General features: G+C 36.6%; 1 protein-coding gene across 1 annotated transcript; it reads left to right on the top strand.

The window, feature by feature from the left end:
• The first annotated feature begins 31 nt into the window (after nucleotides 1-31).
• On the top strand, nucleotides 32-19,322 carry LOC110839313 (missing minor mitochondria). Its single transcript, XM_087354401.1, has 18 exons — nucleotides 32-178; nucleotides 1,621-1,709; nucleotides 2,404-2,654; nucleotides 2,770-3,006; nucleotides 3,925-4,083; nucleotides 5,126-5,283; nucleotides 6,247-6,437; nucleotides 7,203-7,321; nucleotides 7,794-7,973; nucleotides 8,965-9,093; nucleotides 10,190-10,399; nucleotides 12,132-12,276; nucleotides 13,216-13,338; nucleotides 14,003-14,133; nucleotides 14,440-14,629; nucleotides 15,421-15,536; nucleotides 16,144-16,611; nucleotides 18,441-19,322. Exons 1-18 carry the CDS (start codon nucleotides 84-86, stop codon nucleotides 18,447-18,449), a joined length of 3,000 nt encoding a protein of 999 aa, XP_087210527.1. The 5' UTR covers nucleotides 32-83; the 3' UTR covers nucleotides 18,450-19,322.
• Nucleotides 19,323-19,700: the final 378 nt, after the last annotated feature.

Raw genomic sequence — 19,700 nt, 5'->3', positions numbered from 1 at the left:
CATTCATCGGCAGCATTGCCGACAAGTCTACACGACTCCGAAACCCAGAAGAAGAGCATCCATCGTCAGGAAAAATTGTTTCCATGACAACGAGTCAGTTGTGTTCCAAATTTCTGATAAAACCCAAAGGCCGGATACTTAGATATGTTATTTGTAGTAAAAGGAATATAAATACAAAGTAAAGCATTTATTTACAAGCAATTTTGATAGTGTAACAGAGCTTTAGAATGGATTTGTATTAGAAGTTTTCATTGCAAGCGCATTTAATCACAACTGCAAGATTGATTCTACACATTCGCTTTATATTAAGGTAGATTTTTCTCGGATTGTGTAGCAGCGAATGAGATGTGTTACGATATTTGTCGAGTGGTGTGTGAAGTGCGTTATATAGTATAAAGTGAAAACGAGTTATTAAAGAAACGGGCGTATCGTGCATTAAATTCTGTCTGAAAGCGTGGTGACAATATTTCATTGTGCCATGTGTAGAATTGATATCTGCCAATTTTTTGTAGAACAGAATGCGTTGTCATACAGTTATAATACTGTGTTCTACGAAATGGACTGTCATCGGTTGTTATATGTCAATGTCTGAGTAACTTAATGCATATTGCGTATGCTTTTCCAGTTTCGGCACATTTAATGCTATGATGCTTTGTCACAATTACATGGCAATGAAGATCACAAATGTTTATATTACATAATAATATTTGATCCCATACTCATTGCTTTTATAATTCTAATTGGAGTTGTTACTGTGGTAGCACTGATAATAAGATGTATGTAGGATGATGGCGGAAGGAGGTTGGATTTTGAATGTGTGCACTAGATACGATCTGTAGGTGTAACCGCCCGCGATGTTTGAGACTAGTGTGATGAAATTAAATTTGTTTGCTTTTCAGTCGTATTATATAGCCGTCCGCTTTCATAGTTGACATGGGCAAAACAAATATAATGAAATTTATAACTCTTAATAAGTTTAGAAAGAGTGAACAATTGTAAATAACCAAGAACATGAAGATTGCTGTCTTCTGGGTTGTTGTGCCCTGTAGTCTGGTAAACTATTACCATACTATACGGCGCAACAACCCAGAAGACAACGATCTTCAGACTCTCCACCGTGAAAACCTCAAATCCTACAACCAAGAACATGTGTGATATGGAACTTTGATGGTAACTAAGTATAATAAATTCTTCTCAGGCTACCGGCCGTGTGAGGTGGTTCAAAGGCGAAAATCCAACGTTTCTTCATCCTTATCTTAGGTTACTGAAGTCACTTCAGTACTTTCAACCTCCTGACACTACTGGCAGCCTGAGAAAAATTTCAAACTAATTTTGCTGTACAGAGTCAACTTACTTTGTATGTATTTAAAATTGTTGGAATTGTTGGAAGAAGTGAGAAGAACAAGAAAGCTGTATATATTACAGATTTATTATTGTCATTTTCAAGATCAGCGTGCCCAGTTTAAGAAAGCATATTTAATCTATGTTATCAACAAGAAACAATTTTGTTTTCCATTGTAATTAGACAGGCTCATTATAAACTGCAAAAAAAAAAAAATGAATGGATGTGTGATTGTCTCCAACCATGCTAACAAATGTAATTTCTTTTTTCACTTTTAGGAATCATTTTATAATGGATAAGGAATTTAAATTTAAATCTGTAGTCACATCAGAACAAACCAACTCAAAAGTAAAGAAAAGGAAGAGATGTAAGTATCTATGAGACTTCATTAATGAATATTCTGAAGTTTGTCCATATGAAATTAACTGACAGAATAATTCAACTGTCAACTACCAGCATTTTTCAACTTTAAATGTAGTTTCTCATTTTTAATCATATATTTTAAGATGTCATTTTCGGCTTTGCACGATCCGATCTATTGGTGGTCCTAGGAGCTACATGTTCTGCTATATAATAACACAAGGATTGCTGATCAGAATTTCATGAAATTTGGTATGTGGTTATACCATTAGATGCTAGCCTGTAGTAGTGCTTAACTTCCTACAATTGATAATAGATGTTTAGAGTTGTAAGGTAGGATAATGACACCATTACCCATCATCCTCTCTGCATGCATAATGACATCACATTACCCGTAGTGATGTCACTGTGCATCTGATGTGGCATAAAGAACACATTTTCAATTTTAGTGTAGTCCGAAGAGTACAAATTACCAGTCATTTTCTTTGTGTGTGTTTGTGATGAATGTGGTTAGATTACTGATTCTGAAAAAAACTCAAATCTTTTCCTCAAAATTCCCAACTACAAGTTAGAATGATGTGATGGTACATTGTAATCTACTACAGTAACATTTTAATATTCCGAACATCTTAGATTGAAGTGTGTATTTTGTTTGTGGCAAATTTGAACTATAAGTCATGTTATATTGTGTGTCTGATAAGCTGAAGCACAAATTGAACAGTGGGATACCATACGGCGGCAGAGCACAACTGTTGAGGACAAGGATATAAATATAGAAGGAGTGGTGCGTCTTACTTTGTCTGTGGAGATGCAAAATCTTCTGGGATGCGTGATTGGTCAACACGTTTCATCCGAAATGCCTTGGACCGCCGTAAAAATGAAACAAGTACAAGAAAATCTAATTTCAGAGAATGACAAATCTGAGCTCTTTGCAATTAAGGAATCACTAATGGTAATTTACAATAATAAAAATAGTTTGTTTATTTTATACCAATGCACATTAAAAATATTAAGCAACTTATGAATTATAATTTTGTGTTATTACAATTTTATTTTATTTTTGTTAGAAATTTTCAGGTACAGAAATTTTAGTAGGCTACATATTCTGTGCTGAGAAACCAAATCAGTTCTACATCTGTACTACAGAAGATGCCAGAAAATCTGTCGTTCAGATGATTGTAAGGAATAGAGCTGAAAGAGAAAGGCGAGTGCACAATTGTATCTACAGAAGTAGCCGGGAATGGATTTCATTGGGCAGTGAAAAGGAAATTGAGGATAGCCAACCCAAGCATGCACGACCCTTAGTGAGTATTTGTGGTTTATAATTTCAGAATGCTAATTTTATTTAAGAATATTATTGGTATAAAGTAATTCTGGTTATTAGAGTTTGGTCTGAATCCTCTAAAAGAGCGTTTCTCAACCTTTGGTACACGTACCACTGGTGGTACGCGAACTAAGTAAGAAAATCAAAAGATAATATTAACATAAATAAGTTTTCCCTGAACGCATTTGGTTGGTGGTACATACATCATACATCTTTATTACATTCCATGGATCCATAAGTTAGTCAGATGACAATAGGATGTAGAATAAGTCATACATTTAATGTGTTAAACTAGAATTAGTGGTATGCCAGCGAAAATGGGTGAGAACCCCTGCTCTAAAAGCTTCAGTCTATGAGGGTATTAAGTGTGAACAATTACCCTTTTCAGGCCCAGCGACAGCTCTAGTCTAGTCGTCACTGAAAATAATGTCGACTACATTTGTAGCTACAGACATCATGTGGGCTGGCAGCCCAAAGTTTTGCATGCTATTTTACATGTTTGGAATTACATAAGTTTTTAAAAAGTTTCTGTTTCTTGTCCAAGAAACAGAAGGTGTTGTCACGTTGCTTTGCCGAGTAAACTTTCGTGTTGTATGTGTATCCCAGTGAGTCAAAATTTATATAACTTTATACCAAACTGTTTCCTTTTCTTCAGAATAAACTGGCAGTAACCAACTTGGCTTGATTTTGCAATCACTTCGTCTATTACAAGGTGCTTGCTAGGATTGTTTACGCCTCTTAATTTCCGCAGCCTGATGTAATCATCTCCTTTCCTGTCAAGAGCATTACCACACTTTTAAAATGTAGAAACTGGAATATATGCAAAATGTGGGAAGGTAAATTTCTTTATTAGTGCCAGAAATGTACATTTAGTAATTTGGAATTTTGTTCGTTTCAGTTTGAAATTCAAACATGGATTGCGGTTGATCGCTTGAAACAGCCAGTAGCGTTCCAGGATCGCGATGTGGATGATATGCGGGACGGCTATGTAAACTTTGACTCTTTGCATCACAAGTATGTGACTGTGATGAGAAAAAGAACTGATGTGGCAATTCAGGTAATGCCTTTATTTGCTGTCTCAGGCAGAGTAATTAATTAATATCTTAGAAAGTGATTAAATCCCTTGATTATCGTGCAGTGATATGCATACAGCCCCTAATTTATTTTTGTGTAGTCCTCAAAATGAACAGTTCAATAAAATCATGTTTCCATTGCAGTGTAAGGCATTTTCAGTTTAAAGTAGAATTTTTATTCAAGAACTATCAGTGCCCTCTGGATATTCATGTTAGGAAGAGTAAGGGGCTATCAGGTAGAGTCTTTACCAGAAAATGGTACCATTGTGGTACCACTCCACACCTACTCTCTATCCAACATTGTTTGATTTATTGTTACTAGTCTGCCAATTGATTGGGATGCCTGAAGGTAGAAGACCGCTGGGGAGACCTAGATGTAGATGGGGGGATATCAGGCAGTATCTATGGGAGATAAGAGTTGAAGGTGGTCAGATTTTGCTGGACTAGGACAGTGACTGATGGAGGGCTTTGGTTAGTTTGATGATGAACCTTTGGGTTTCCTAAGCCATCTAGTTAGCCTGTCAATTGGAAAATATTGCTTAATCACCCAGGTTAACAAAAAGAGTTCATTCTATCAGTGAATATTTTAAAATATTTATTTATTAATCTGTAGTTTTTTATAGCTCTTTTCCTTTGCAAGTGCAAGGATGGCACCTTAAAATAAACCATAAACATCTATTTCCAGATGTTGGACATTTTCATGTCTTGTTTGAACTGTAGCAGGAATATTATTAAAATTCCAGGAATAAATTGTTCTTTGAACAACTGATTTTCTCTTTAATTTAAATTAATAAATCGTGAATGTATGTTAGATGTCATCATCATCGTCAGGGATTAGGCACTAATGCCTGTTCCGGCTTCAAATTGATCTTTCCATCTTCTTCGTGGTTGACCTCGATCTCTTTTTCGCTAGGTTTGTAACTGAACTCAGCTTTAGGAAGTCTTTCTTCAGGCATTTGTTCAACATGTTCTTTCCATTTTCATATTCATGTTAGATGTAAATTTTGTTATTACAACCTGTTTCAGGCAGTTCCTGAGGAGGAATTTTCCATAGCACAGACAGTTCTGTCGCTTCCAACAAATATGTGGACCCAGTACGAGTTTCATGTGGAAATTCAAAAGTGTATTGAAGATGAAGATTTAAACAGGAGCATGAAACAGTTCTTACATGAGAAATCACCACAGTATGTTCATAAGTAGAGTGTTTTGCTTTGTTTAGGACTACTGACTGATTTTTTTTTTTTATAATTATTCCTGAGTCTCATAAGGTAAACAATTGAGTTATCATCGTAAAGAGCTACAGCCCATTTCCTGCCGGTTATAACGTAACAGATTAAATGGCGGTATAACAATCCTTAGAGGCTCTCAGATGGCATTAACAGTTCCAATCCAGTGGTGGTAGTTTTACTGCCTAAGTCACTTTGCCAAGATGGTTATGGTAGTAACGGTATTATTCTTATGTTAAAAAATTATAGATAAAGAACTACCTGTTTTATTGACTAGAACTTTTCACAGGTCAGCAGCTAAAAGATTCTAGTTTTAATGGATTCCAGCCGAGTTCATCGCCTCATGACAAAACAAATGCCAACTCTGTAAAGCTGAATCGTGAATATATGTAGCAGCTGTTTTAACAATGAGTAAACAGATTAATCAAATATCATAATGAATTATTCTCGGGTCACCAGCCGTGTCAGTTGGTTTAATTGAGAAAACACCAATGTTTCGAGAACCATCTTTGTCGTCGTCCTCAGGGCATTGAAGCTGACATTGGTGTTTTCTCATTTAAACCACGAGACACGGCCCGTAGCTTCAGAAGAATTTATTATACTTAGTCTCGCCATGAAAGCTTCAGATTATAATCAAATATCACTTAGTCACTGTAGCGTTGAATTTTATTCTGAAGCATCACATTTAAGAAGATAATACATAAAATAAACACAATTTTTAACTTTATTTCATGCAACATTTTGGTCAAAGTAACAGTGTTTTATATTCAAATCCAGTGCATTTTTCTCATAAGGTCATAGTAATATAATGACCCAATCCTGAATTTGATGGAAAAGATACGATACAAAATACCGATATAAAAATGTTTATTACAAATCTTAATGTTGAAGGGCTTATATCCCATTTCTCTTAATTTCCAGGATGGCAGACGTTGTTAGATATAATAGTGTATTTGATCTGCACAGAGATGATTATCCTAATCTGGTCACGGCTGAAGAGGATGTACAAGCTCCTAAAAAGATTATGTACACTGAATACCAGTCATTTATCGATGTAAAAATTTGCAGAGGAAAGGTAATCTCTGCTGCAGCATGGCATCCAATGTGGACAGGTAAATCATCATCACACTGATACCAAATGACCATCAGTTTGAATCCCACTCATGCTCATTATCATCTCTCATGGTCTAAGTCCTCCACTCAGGCACATATTGTCTGCTTCAACTAGTTTCTACAGAAAAATTATATTCATTGATATTTAAACCTAGTCATAAACAAGTCGGGATATCTCAATCAGTATAGTGTCTAGCTACACACTGGATGACTAGGGTTCAATCCCCGATGGGGACAGAGGATATTTCTTCTAGTCTCTGCATACAGACCAGATTTGGGGCCCACCCAGCCCCCTATCCAATGGGTACCAGGGTCCTTTCCCGGGGGTAAAGCGCAGCCGGGGCATGATGCTGTCCACTCACCCATATCTAGTGCCGAAGTCAAGAATGAATAGGAGCTATACCTCCACTCCCCCAAAACGACCTACATGGCGTGTAGCGGGACTGCTTTTACTGAACATTCTAAAGATGTGTAACTTCAGCTTTTGGTGGTGATTTGCATCAAATGTTGAGAATTATCCAGTGTTGGATAATTCTCAACATTTGACGTGATTCGTCCCAGGAAGCCGAAGTTACACATTGAACTCCAGCTGCACAAACCTACGGACTAAAATTCTAAAGAACTCTTCAGGTTGAAACGCGTTTGGCAGTAAGTGTCTTCTCAAGTGTAAACAGTTTTGTTTGAATGAGTGATTTTATATATTGATGTTGCTTTCTATGCATTTGTGTATGACACCATAGGGATACATGGATGATTTTTGGTAGGTGTTGTGGCTTGCTCATACATTGATAATCATCAAGAGAATGATGATGTAAGCCTGCAGGATGTGTTTTCTATGAACCCAGTACTGATCTGGAGCTTTATGGATACACTGAATCCTAGAGTAAGTACACATAAGAGAACTTTATGTAATCTAGATTTTTTTGGGCATTTTAATAACAAAACAACAAGAAAATTGTGTCAGGCTGATCACTCATCCAAGGAGTCCTACCATTGTCCAAACAGATCAATTAAATGAATAAATAAACTTCGACACCTACTGGTAAAAGAGGATATAGAGAAAGAAAGAAAGAACAACGAGAAAATAAGATGTCGAAAGTAGTTAATTAATTTACTATCACATATTTAGTTTTTGCTGTACTGTTGTTAAGTATTGCTCATTTAAGTGCAAAGTTTTAAGGATCTGTTGAGCTTTTTCTCAACTCCACTATTCCATCATGGCATGATGCTTAGACACAAATACAATTTGTCTTACTTTATTTCAAGTATGATTATAAGATATGTAAATTCCATCAATTGCCATCTCTGCATTGTAAGGTTCTATAAGTTAACTGATGATTTTGTTTATGTTGTAGCTAGTACTCGGAAGTCCACGTAAAGTTCACGCACTACAGTTCTGTCCGTATAATGAGAACTTGCTGGTTGGTGGCTGTAATAATGGTCAGGTTGTGGTATGGGACCTCTGTGATAGACTGAAGAAAGTTGAAGAAGAGGTTTCGCTCTCATCAACGAAGTTAAAGTATCATCTTGCACTGGTGAATGTAACAGACCTTATTGGTATTTGTTCCCTGACACTTTCTCTAGATTAGACCTTATCGTGAGTCATCACCTTGACCTTTCTGCTGCCATCTTGGTAGCATCCTTCTTGATGTGATATTAAGTTGTACCTGTTACAGTCATGTTAAGTGCAGTAAAAATGTTATCTGTAATGAATAGGAAATACTAATATAAAAATATTCCCTGCTTGGTTATTTGTTTCAAATATAGATTTATTAAGTTTTCAACCCCATAGAGAATTTTTGGTGCCTGAATTTATAACTTGTGTTGGGCAAGGCCGTGGTCTAGGCAACTCAGAGTTTTCCTCCGGGGGCTTCCCCGGTTTCTCCGTGGCATCCCAACAATTACTCCATACACACTGAAGAAGGCAATGGCAAACCACTTCTGTATCACCTGCCTAAAAAACATATATGAACAGGTCCCAGTCCGAGAAAAAGATGGAAGGATCCTGTTCATAATATGTCACCAACCTCCTGTAAAGGAGACGGCGTAATAAAGAAGAAGAAGAGAATTTTTAATGAGTACTTTAAGTCTTCTGTCTGCAGTTGTCGAGGTAGTTTCAACACCCAACTGGCTCTCTGCAGAGGTTCAAGGTTTCTCTGAAAAGTTAAGGATGCATTCCATATTTTATTTTGGAACAGCATTCCATAGAGACATTTTTACTGCTAACACAGTTTAAGACATTTGTGCCATTGCTTCTTTAATTTAGTTTTCGGGTGACCATCATAGAAAATATGCCGACATATAACACAGTGCAATGTCTTGCGGTTGGAAAGGAATGTGGGCATCATATCCATTGCTGGATTTGAACATTGATTCCTCTGAATGGAAAAGAAACCTGGAGACTTGTGTTACTAAATAGAATAAACACATTTAATATTTGGTTGAATATCAAAATTATTTTATACTTTGTATATTAATATTTTTATATGGTCAGTTCATCAGTAACTTATGATTTTGTTATTCCAGCGTGATCTGATGGGTTGGATGAGGCCCACAGCCAGTGATCGATTTGTGAGTCCAGTGTTAATATCCTCACTTCAATTCTCCCCCATTAGCTGTATAAAGGACATCAAATGGTTGTCTCCATATTATGAGGTAATACAAATCAATGCATAGCTCTTGGATTATTCGTCATGCTTAACGTTGGGTGACGGTCCTATGAAATTATTACGGGACAGTTAAGAGAGTGACTGCTACGTAGCCTATCTGTGTATTGCACTGTTAGGTGTGCTCCATCTGGACTTGAATCACCCAAGCGTACTGCTAAAGTAACCGTCTATAAAGTCATTCAATAACAGTTGTGATACTGTAATTTTGTTCACTTGTGTATAAAATTTTAAGTTTTTCTTTCTGTGATTTATGGATCATTATTGACCATATGAAGGCTATTTTTACTGAGAAATTGTCAAGTTGTAGTCGCATGGTCATGACATAGAAGGAATACTAAAAGTTGCTGAAATAAATAATGCGTCATTCATGTGATTGTACTTTTCTGGTGGTGAGGGCTTATGGGGTGGGTGGGTTGGGGGGGATATGGAAACTGACCTAAATCATGTGTTTGTTGTTTGCTACATCTAGTGTTTGGATTCTGCTGATGGTTTTGAATGAGATGGCAGATGATCCCGTTGGGGAGGGAGGGAGTGTCACAGCACTGTTAAAAAATTTTAATGTAGAAACTGACATACATTATGTGTTTGAAAGTTATAGACAGATATACACATTTTCTCAATATTAATGTAATACCATTCATCACTAGTTAAATCCACAAGTTAAATTATGGCCACGACTCCAGTAGTTTGGGCATTTAAAGCCCTAAAATATGATAGAGGATAACAAAATTTGTGTCATAGTTTACTTCTGTGAAGTGAATTTGAGTACAACATACCATTACGGGGGTTCTGAAAATGTTAACTTTTCTCTTTATTTTGTACGTATACTTTTTTGAGGTTTGAAATACTGGATCTTGGTGGATAAAAGAAAGGTTTTGAATATTTGCCACTTTTAAAACAAAATAAGATAGAGACAGCATTCTTTTCAGGAGTTAAACATACTTTTAGTTGTCGATGTTGGTCTTCTCGGTTGCAACACTGTGTGGATTTACCTAAAAATCTATATTGCATTGGAACCCAAAAGAACGAGAATGTCTTCACCACCATGTGAAGCTCAAATTTCATACTTTAATTTTTCTCAGATATCTCATCTTGGAAGATACGAAGAACATAAACCAAACCAGCCAACAGTACTGCAGTTCCTTACTTGCTCAGAAGATGGCTCAATATGTGTCTGGGACCTTAATGCCCAATGGAATAGAAAGCCTCCAGAGAATAAACCCAAAAAGAGACACTATAAATTTATAGCTTGTGAGAGCGATGTTTTGGCAATTTTCAAACCACATTACAAGGTAATTTGTTAACTCAGATATAAAGAGTTTTAAGATTAATCTTGCATAATGATACTGTGTTGACTGAATTTCTGTGACTCAGAAACTCAGAATAGGAACTAGTGATGGGCTATTTTGAAAATTGTAATGAACCAGTAAATTCTATAAAACAGAATTTTTTTTGATCAATATTATATTAGATTTTGAAGGACTTTGCTACATGTAGTTGGTTGGCTGTAATGACACATGTGGGTTGACAAAATTTTGTATAAAAGTCTGAAATACCAAAAACCATAAAAAGTAAAGCAAAGTTGTCCCACTATATGCCATGTGGGTGCTTGGTGGCAGAGGAGGTATAGCTCCTACTCATTCTTAACCTTGGCACTAGAGTGGGGGGAGTGGTTAGCGTCACGCCCCGGCTACGTTTTACCCCTGGGAAAGGGCCCCGGTACCCTTTGTACAGGAGGCTGGGTGGGCCTCCGAGCCGGTCTGGATGCATAGGCTAGAGGAAAGATCCTCTGCCCCTGTTGGCGATCGAACCCCAGTTGCTATAATGACTGAGCTACATCGGCTCATATTTATCCAAATACCATGATCCCCTAAATAAGATATACACCCCAGGTTTATATCAGTTTTAAGGAAAAAAACTATATTTTTGAGTAAAAATACTGTTAAAGATAAGAAAGTAATACATAATAGTATTGTGGCCTTTTCTACTCTAGAAAGCTACGTAATCATGTATGATCACCGGTGAAACCACAAAAGCATGAAAAATTCATAAAAGTATAATATTATGCTTACATAGACTGGTGTACTTCACTGAAGTCTAAATTGGTCTCATCATCATTAGTGCCCCGAACTATGATCATGATACTTTTGAAATGCTCACATTTTTCTTTGTACACTTTAGGAAGTCTTTGTGCAATATATGCTTAAACTTGGTTTCTCACATTAAAGGAAGAAGAGAGATTGATTGATGATAATATTTTGACTAAATGGGATAAAGTGTTAAGAGGGTGGAGAAAGTTACACAGTAAAGAGCTTCATAATTTATACGCCTCACCAAATGTTATTAGCATTATCATATCAAGGATAATGAGATGAGCAAGGCATATAATATGTATTGCCCCTTTTGTAGTACTGTACCAACATGTTCTTGAAGGGACAGATGATAATGATGAAATATGATCTCTTGCCTAAGATTTTCAGCCAGTGAATTTCAAAATAAAGGGAATTAGTTCTGATAACAGGGTCTGCAGTGGCCGCGTGGGCCTTTTGCTGTTTGGTCACTGGGACTGTGGGTTCGAATCCCACTCAAGCCATGGATGTTTGTCCGAGTTTTTCTCTGTTGTGCTGTCCTGTGTACAGGTAGAGGGCTTGCGACGGGCCGATCCCTCATCCAAGGAGTCCTACCGAATGTCTATAGATCAAGCCAACAAAAAGTTGGGACCCACAGTGCTCAGACACTTGAAGAATGGGTCGTCCCAGTATCCCCAGTTCTGATAACTCAACATTTGATATTTGGTGTAAACTTTAAATCCTGGAGATGGCTGTGTAAAAATTGAAATGTGCCGTTTATTTAAATTCTTTGTTGGAACTAAGAGTCTAGTTTTTATTGCTATTAATTTTGTTCATATAGACGGTTAAAAAATGTTCAATAATTCTTTCGGTTAGCACACGAGAAATAAAATCTGTTTGTGAAACAAAGTGAATTGTGAAACACAAGCACTGAATAATTATAACCATATTTCAGTTTGTTGCTGAAATCCCTGTATCGAAACGACGCATGTCCCTTTCAGTGATTGCAGTTGAAGCATTTCCATTAAGGTACATGCTTCAGACAGAAACTGACTTTACTGGGAAGCTCAGTATGACAGAAAGGCTTTGTTACAAACCAGGTAAATGTACTAGTATAGTTATTTGATAGCATTTAATATGAAGTCATTGTAACAATGTATACACGTATATGTGTGTGTGAGAGAGAGAGAGAGAGTGTGAGTGAGGGTGTCAGGATCTTCTTCTTCTTCTATGGCTCTCCGGTCCGTATTCGGTCTATGGCCTCCTCAATTCTCCTCTTCCATTCGGTCCTCTGTTAGGTCCGTCTGTCCGAGGTTTTGATTGAGGTTTCAAAACATCTTCCTTTTTACGGTGCAAGGTTGTTAGCCTTGTGACCAATCCCCAACCTGGAGGACCAGGGTACCTGTCTTAGTCTGACTAGGATAGTACCTTAAATTAGGTCACAACCGTCTCTTTTGACACTGTCTGAGATACTGAAAGCATCGTGATATGAACTGTAAATGAATAAATAAATCATAGGTGTGACAGAGAAAACATTTAGATTAATCTTTATTGTCTGTGTGTTGTGTCATATCTGTGGTCCCTCTGGCCATGCATCACACTAATAAATGACTAAGCTATTAACTTGGAAATTGGCACCAGACCCATAATATGGGGATTTACATCTGCTCTTCCCACGATAAAGGTTTAAAATAGTTATTCAGTAGAACATATTGAGATAATCACAAAGCAGTGCTGAACAAATTTTCACCGCTATTAGGTATTTTGTGAATTATTGTTAAATAGTTAAAAATACCTCACTTGAGAAACATTGAGCTAAGGTATTACCATTTTGGTCCGACATTATTTCGGCAGAGACCTCTCTACCCTTCTGCAATAAATACATAGAATAGGTAGACGCGCAGTTGGGCACAGATTTAATTCTTCTAAAGTGAGGTTAATGGAAGGTGTGATTTCAATTGACTAGTGGAGTTTTCATATAGAATTTATGAAACACTGATTATTACTTCCTACAGATAATATAATGTCACATTTTCCAGAATTTCAGAAAGTAAAATGGTACCCAGAAATGAAAATGTACTTTGGGTCTATGGAAGGTCAGGTGGTACAAGCTGCATGGGAAGGTTATGAATTTAACTCTGGAGAGAATATTCATGTGGAGGGTGAGTGGTAATATTTATTGTCTATACATAAATGAAATACCATTACTCTAAAGGACTTAGAGTATTCATTTATTGATTACACTTAAAACTGGTAACACTGTGTAACGAATTACAAATTATACTGTCATGTCTGTATGGTATTACCCAATTTGGGATTCTGAACTTTCCTAATTTTGTGTTTTGGAATCCTAGAATTATCTTAATTTCATTTTGTAGACTAGATAATTTTGACATTACATTCAGCTACCTTCCTTTCATTGTATTTATTGCTTAAATATAATTTAAATACAGAGACATATTTACGTCAGATTCTCCGGAACCGTGGTTTCACTGTCAATTTTTTATTGTTTAATGTTTTTATTTAGAATTATTGAATTATATTACTTAGGTATCATATTTAGCCCATTTACTTGTGAAATATTATTCAATAAGGTAAATTATATATTTAGTTTCATTTGTTTGTTTGTTTTTGTATTTGTAATGTTTTACTTTTATTATTATTGTGTTTTATCAGCGCTTTGTGTTACCATATTCTCATACAGCATCATGATCATTTTATTAAAAAGAGAGAGATGTGTTCCACACAGATGAATATTTGAGGTGAATTTCTTTAATCAAAATTAATTCAGAACTCAGAAGTTATTAACAATGAGTTTTGTTGTAGCACTCAAATTCAAATCATGGGGTGACGAACATGATGGTCCAGTATCAGCAATATCCCTTTCTTTATTTAATAAGGACTTGATCCTTAGTGTTGGAGGACACATTATTGCTGTCTGGAGAGAGAGTATTAAGGTATGGAATCCTCTTTCCTCATGCTTGTATTTGTGCATGAAGTTTATAATGGTAGAGACCATCACAATTTACAGTTTGTTTACTGTACATTAATTGTAAAACGAATTTTTTTTAAAAAAAATACTCTACTTCATGATTTGTTTTCTAAACCATTTTGATTAAATGAATTAATTTCCCTGTTGCCACTGATGATGACATCTTGAGGTTGAAACGCGTTTGGCACTAGTGTCTATTTATAGTGTTAATAGTTTGTTTGTTTGCTTATTTTATGTAAAACCAATTGCTAATATATTACTGTCATATAAGTATCTGCTTCAGGATGAACCAGTCTTGTGGAGAAGGTCGTGTGTCATGCTGACCAGCGGGGCTTGGTCTTTGTTTTGTCCCAGTATGTTCTTCATTGCTCGTGTAGACGGTGTCTTTGAAGTTTGGAATTTTCTTGTACGGAGTGACAAGCCAATACTGGTCCAAAGCATCTCAGGAAGTGCACTCACAGGTGTATAAGAAATACTTTTATGTTAAAAACATTAAAATTACTACTTCACTTTTCATCCAAAATAAAATCAAAGAAGTAAACCTGAAAGTTTGAAATTGAACACTCCATGTGAATCTTTACGTTCGCGGGTTCAAATCCGGTCAAGGTCGATAGATTTTTAAGTGTGATAGAAATCTGTAGCACACCTTTTTCGGAGGGGAAGTAAAGCCAGTGGTCCCACATCATAGATTTACGACATGAAAAAGAACCTTATGAGCATGAACGAGGTGTTTCGTAAGCAAAATTCAGCGGTCATTTTTCACCCATGTCTCCTGATTCTCGACTAGATGGCTCTAGCAGACAAAATCAAGATTGAGTAGAAATTGTGCAGAGGCAGTGGGCTGGTCACTCACTGCTCACAAATGCACGCTTCGAAGACTAGGAAAACCTCCAAAAAGAGGCAGCCAAGACCCACACTGGGTTGAAGAGCCACAGGAGGAAGAAGAATATATGAATCTTGACATTATTAATACAAAATTTACTTCACATGAAGTGACTTAAGTAGCTATTTCTGACACAATACTGTGTTCTTCAGTAGTTCTTTACGTTCCCCGACCAAGGAAGATGTCTGATTGCTTTTTTATAATGCAGTTCACTAAGCTGGCTCAGAATCGGATTATTAAAGTAGTTTATTATGGAACTAATTTAATCATACCAAGATGTGAACATTGGTCTTCTCACTGTTTCCAGTAAAGATGATTCTGGCATCATAAAGGCAAACTGGAAGTATCGTACTCTTGTTTTGTTGTTAGGTATATATCCCAGCAGACTTGGACCCATGCAGAACGTCATAGGCTTTACTGACATCGGTGGTAATTTCCGTGTTTTCTTAATGCCCCAGGAACATGTGATAAGTGATCCAAGAAATGTAAGTAATGCAAATTTGGGGTTTCATTGTGTACTAAAAGTAAAATATGGTTTGAGTACCAAATTTTGTTTTATGCTGACAGACATGTACGTATCTGATATGTTTACTTCCACAACACTGAGAGCTGAAAGATATCAGTATATATCAAAGAAAAATATTTATTAACTTCATCATCATCTATGGTGCTTCGGGCCATGACCTCCCGATTGAGGTTGCGAAACAAATAGGTTTTACAGGGTGGGGTTGATAACCCCACACCCAACGCCCACCCAGAGGACTAGGGAGTCTTCTGTTAGGGTTGCCACCTTAGCCGAGGTGTCCCAGTTTTAAGGCCTTCACCCATCCCTATCAGGGGTTGGATTTGTTGGTATCACTGGTAGATGGTCCACCAGCTGAAGCATATCTTGTGTGTTATTGGTCATTGCATCTCATAGGACTATATTACCGTCCATTCACTCTCCTCCTTTATCCGGGCTTGGGACTGGCACTAGGAAGTACGAAAGTACTCCCTAGAGGCGGAGTTATATTTTCTAACATGTTCTTTAAATTTTATTGTACTTACACTAATATAAACGGAGAGCGATTAATTTCATATTTATTTAAACAGAAGGAAGCAGTGGATAAATTCTTCGATCGAGAGACAGAACATAGGAAATTTGCACGTGAGAGGCAGGACAGGTGGATGGCAAAGAATGCTGATGCGCTACAGGCAAAGAAGGAGGCGGCACAAACAGAAATGAAAAAAAGGGAAGCCGAGAAAAGGGCAAAGGAGAGACTTGAAAGGGAGAAAAGGAGACAGGAGGAGGAAGAACTACAAAGGAGGAAAGAAAAAGAAAGTAAAGATTACAGGAAAGAAGAAAATGTAAGAAAGCACTTTGAATCAGAACAAGAGAAGTACCTGATTGGTGTTTTGTTGGAGAAAAAGAAGTTGGATGAATCAGCTTTGCTGAATGAGAAGGTGCCAATTGACCAGCTCAAAGAGGAGGAGAGACAAAAGAGATTAAAGCAGGGTAAAATGAAGCAGAAAAATAAATTGGCCGAGAGAGTATCCACGCTGTTTCCAGAAATGGTCAAAGTAAGTTATAAGTCACATAAAATGGAAAAGGTTTGTTTTTGTGACATTGATCTATTATAGTTACAGGATAATTGCCTTTACACATTTTCTGTTGTCTGGATAAAAAATATATTTTTCTTTTGAAGGAAGGCTCTGTCGCCATCTTGTGTAGAAAATTGGCCCACTATGAAGAACTTCATTTAACAGATCCTCTTAGATTAAATAATCCGGCCTTTTAACTTAAGATGCCGCTATACCCCAGTTAATGTCAAGGTTGCATTCTGTAAAAGTGTAAATGATGGCATAATGACATAGTGAAGCAATTTTTGCCTTAATTAATGTAGGTTAATAATAAAGTCACGCAACTCATTTTTGACACATATTCTTTATGTCAAAAAATAAATTACAATAAAATCATAAAGAGCTAATATTAAATGTTGCAAATGTTCACCACATTCAGCAATGAATGTATTCGCTCTTTTCCTCGTGTTTCTGCAGTCACATTTGAAACGTATAGCTCAGTATTTTTTTTAATTCTTCTTATGTGTGCGGATGGTTTTTGTGCGGCTATTCATCAGCAAAGGTTGAGCATAGGGAAATGGTTTTTGAAAAAGAAGTCACACAACCTTTGCTTATTGTTTTAGGTTTTGCACTGTAAATGTCTCTGTAGGAAACTATGACATTAAGCAGTGCCGTAACGTTTGTTGGAATGTTCTCAAATCACAATCCAAGAAAACGGATTCTTCATCAGTAAAATTGACGTTTTCCATAGATTTTGTGGGGCAAATTTTCTCCTGGGACGCCTTTTTCATTTTCATCTTCGCTATTTGTTTTCAATAACTGATGTTGTTGTTAAATCCTATTTCTTGAGCTTCTGGAATGAAATTTTAGCAATTCATATACATTTTCATCAACCACATCAAATTCCATGTTCATTGTCAGGGCAAAATTATACTTTATAACTGCCAAAACAGTTTTAAACTCTAATTTTATAGACTGACTGTGGCACTTTGCTCTTCCTGATATGATTCATATAGCATGGAGACAGCTTATTACAAGAAAGGCCCATGATACCGACAGAAAAGCATCTTCAAACATAAGTATGGCCGTCTTGAGACTCACAGCCGTGAAATCCTCAAATCTTACATATTTTATAGCAGAATATTAATTAACAAATCATTAAATAGATTAAACATCAGCACCCAATGTATGAAGATTTCCGTCTTCTGGGTTGCGCTGTGTAGTCTGATCGATGTTTACCAATGTTTCTGAGGTCATGCTGCCTCCGTCATCAGGGTGATTCATCTACCATACTACACAGGGCAACAACCCAGAAGACAGATCTTCATACTCACCGCTGTGAGAACCTCAAATCATACCCAATGTATAATTTTATGTTGTTTTAATTTATTTTATTTTTATGTATTTAATGATGCTGTCAGCAGCTCAGACTATTTAACACTACACCAAATTTACTGTGAATTAAAATTTTACAGCGCAGAATTTTCTGCGCTATTTTATATGAAGCATATGAGCAGAACAGTGATGAATTATGAATTGTGGAGGAAGTGGTTGTGAGCTATTGTAATTATGTAAGAAATTACCAGGGCAAAGAAAGAAATAGTACAGGAATTGTATCAGTTAACAGGAATCACAGCTTCAAGGTTTCATTTGAAGATATTAGAAAACTGGAGTTTAGACCAACATAATTTTGGATGCCATTGCATTTGTTCTGAAGTAATTTCTATAATTAAATTTATTTGACACGAATCTCTTAAAGCAGAATAAAATATTTATGTGATGTTCAAAGATTCTTTGAATAATACAATTATATTTGTTGAACATTACAGAGAGAATGATTAGAAGGATTTAATATTCGAGATAAACCGTGCATTTGAAGTGAACCAGAATGAACCTCTTGCAGAAAGAAGATGGTGATGTTGCATGGATCTGTACAGAAACACCAATAGAAATGAGAGATACTATAAAGGAGAAGGTGACGTTACAGCCTGGAGAGAAGTCTGGAAAGAGAGCAGGAAAAAAAGAAATATAGAATTAGATGATTTCTGAAAGGAAGCAAGAAAAAGTTACTTATTATTTTAAAAATAGCCAAAACAGGGAAACATGATTGACTTTACATGTAATTCAATTCTAAAGGGTTCTGACGACGGTAGTTTACACTTAAAATTATTCATTGTCAGGACTTTTTCCATCGTCTAATCTTTAAAAAAAACCACGACGTTTCGGAGGCTGGTAGAATAAAAAGGCATTCTGTCACTTTGTCACCTTGAAGAAGTTTTCTGTAAAAAAAATCAGAAATAATTCACCAAAACACTTGTAAGGCTTAATGTGAATTGTTTCTGTTTGAGAAAGTATTAGCAGAGTAAGAAATATCTAATTAGAAATAAAAATCAAACAGTTACGTGTGTATGCATGAAAATGGAGTGGGCACTAAGGCATCCTTTGCACTGCAACCATTTGCTGATATTTTGTTTTTCCCCCTCTGTTAATCTTCCAGTAGCTCCTTGCCGGCAGTGAAGCACAGTATCTTACTAAGCGAGATATGATAATCGCCTGGTTTCAGGAAATGCCTTCCCAAATGGCGACATTGTATTTCAGCTAAGGCCTCGCAATCACAAAGGATATGTGACACTGTTTCTGTTTATTTGTAGCACCTTCTAAAAATGGAGTTGTCCCCTTAAATGACATCATAACAAACGTATACTACAAGATTTTCTATTTCCTTTTATGTACCTTGCTCATCATTCCTTTTCCTGGCTTAGTGAATTTATTACACTGCCACGGTGGTCTAGCGGTTAGAACGCTGGACTTGTAATCCTGGGGTACTGGGTTCGATTCCCGGCGGTGCCCGAATTTATAACTTGTGTTGGGCAAGGCCATGGTCTAGGCAACACGGAGTTTTCCTCCGGGGGCTTTCCCGGTTTCTCCGTGGCATTCACACACAGAAGAAGGCAATGGCAAACCACTTCTGGATCATCTGCCAAGAACGTATATGAACAGGTCCCAGTCCGAGAAAAGGATGGAAGGATCCTGTTCATAATATGTCGCCAACCTCCTGTAAAGGAGATGGTATAATAAAGAAGAAGAAG

The sequence above is a fragment of the Zootermopsis nevadensis genome, unplaced genomic scaffold, assembly GCF_977971745.1.
Source record: "Zootermopsis nevadensis isolate Lab colony 2312 unplaced genomic scaffold, Znev_1.0 Znev_ptg000023l, whole genome shotgun sequence".
In the NCBI taxonomy this organism is placed as follows: domain Eukaryota; kingdom Metazoa; phylum Arthropoda; class Insecta; order Blattodea; family Termopsidae; genus Zootermopsis; species Zootermopsis nevadensis.
Note: the sequence above shows the minus strand (reverse complement) of the source record. Positions and strands in the feature narration are given on the sequence as shown.

Excerpts from the sequence above, each read along its gene's own strand:
- LOC110839313 (XM_087354401.1), top strand. The coding sequence starts at position 84 with ATGACAACGAGTCAGTTGTGTTCCAAATTTCTGATAAAACCCAAAGGC. Across the intron at positions 3,007-3,924 it reads CCAAGCATGCACGACCCTTA|TTTGAAATTCAAACATGGAT; the intron begins GTGAGTATTTGT and ends TGTTCGTTTCAG. Across the intron at positions 13,339-14,002 it reads AGAGAATATTCATGTGGAGG|CACTCAAATTCAAATCATGG; the intron begins GTGAGTGGTAAT and ends GTTTTGTTGTAG.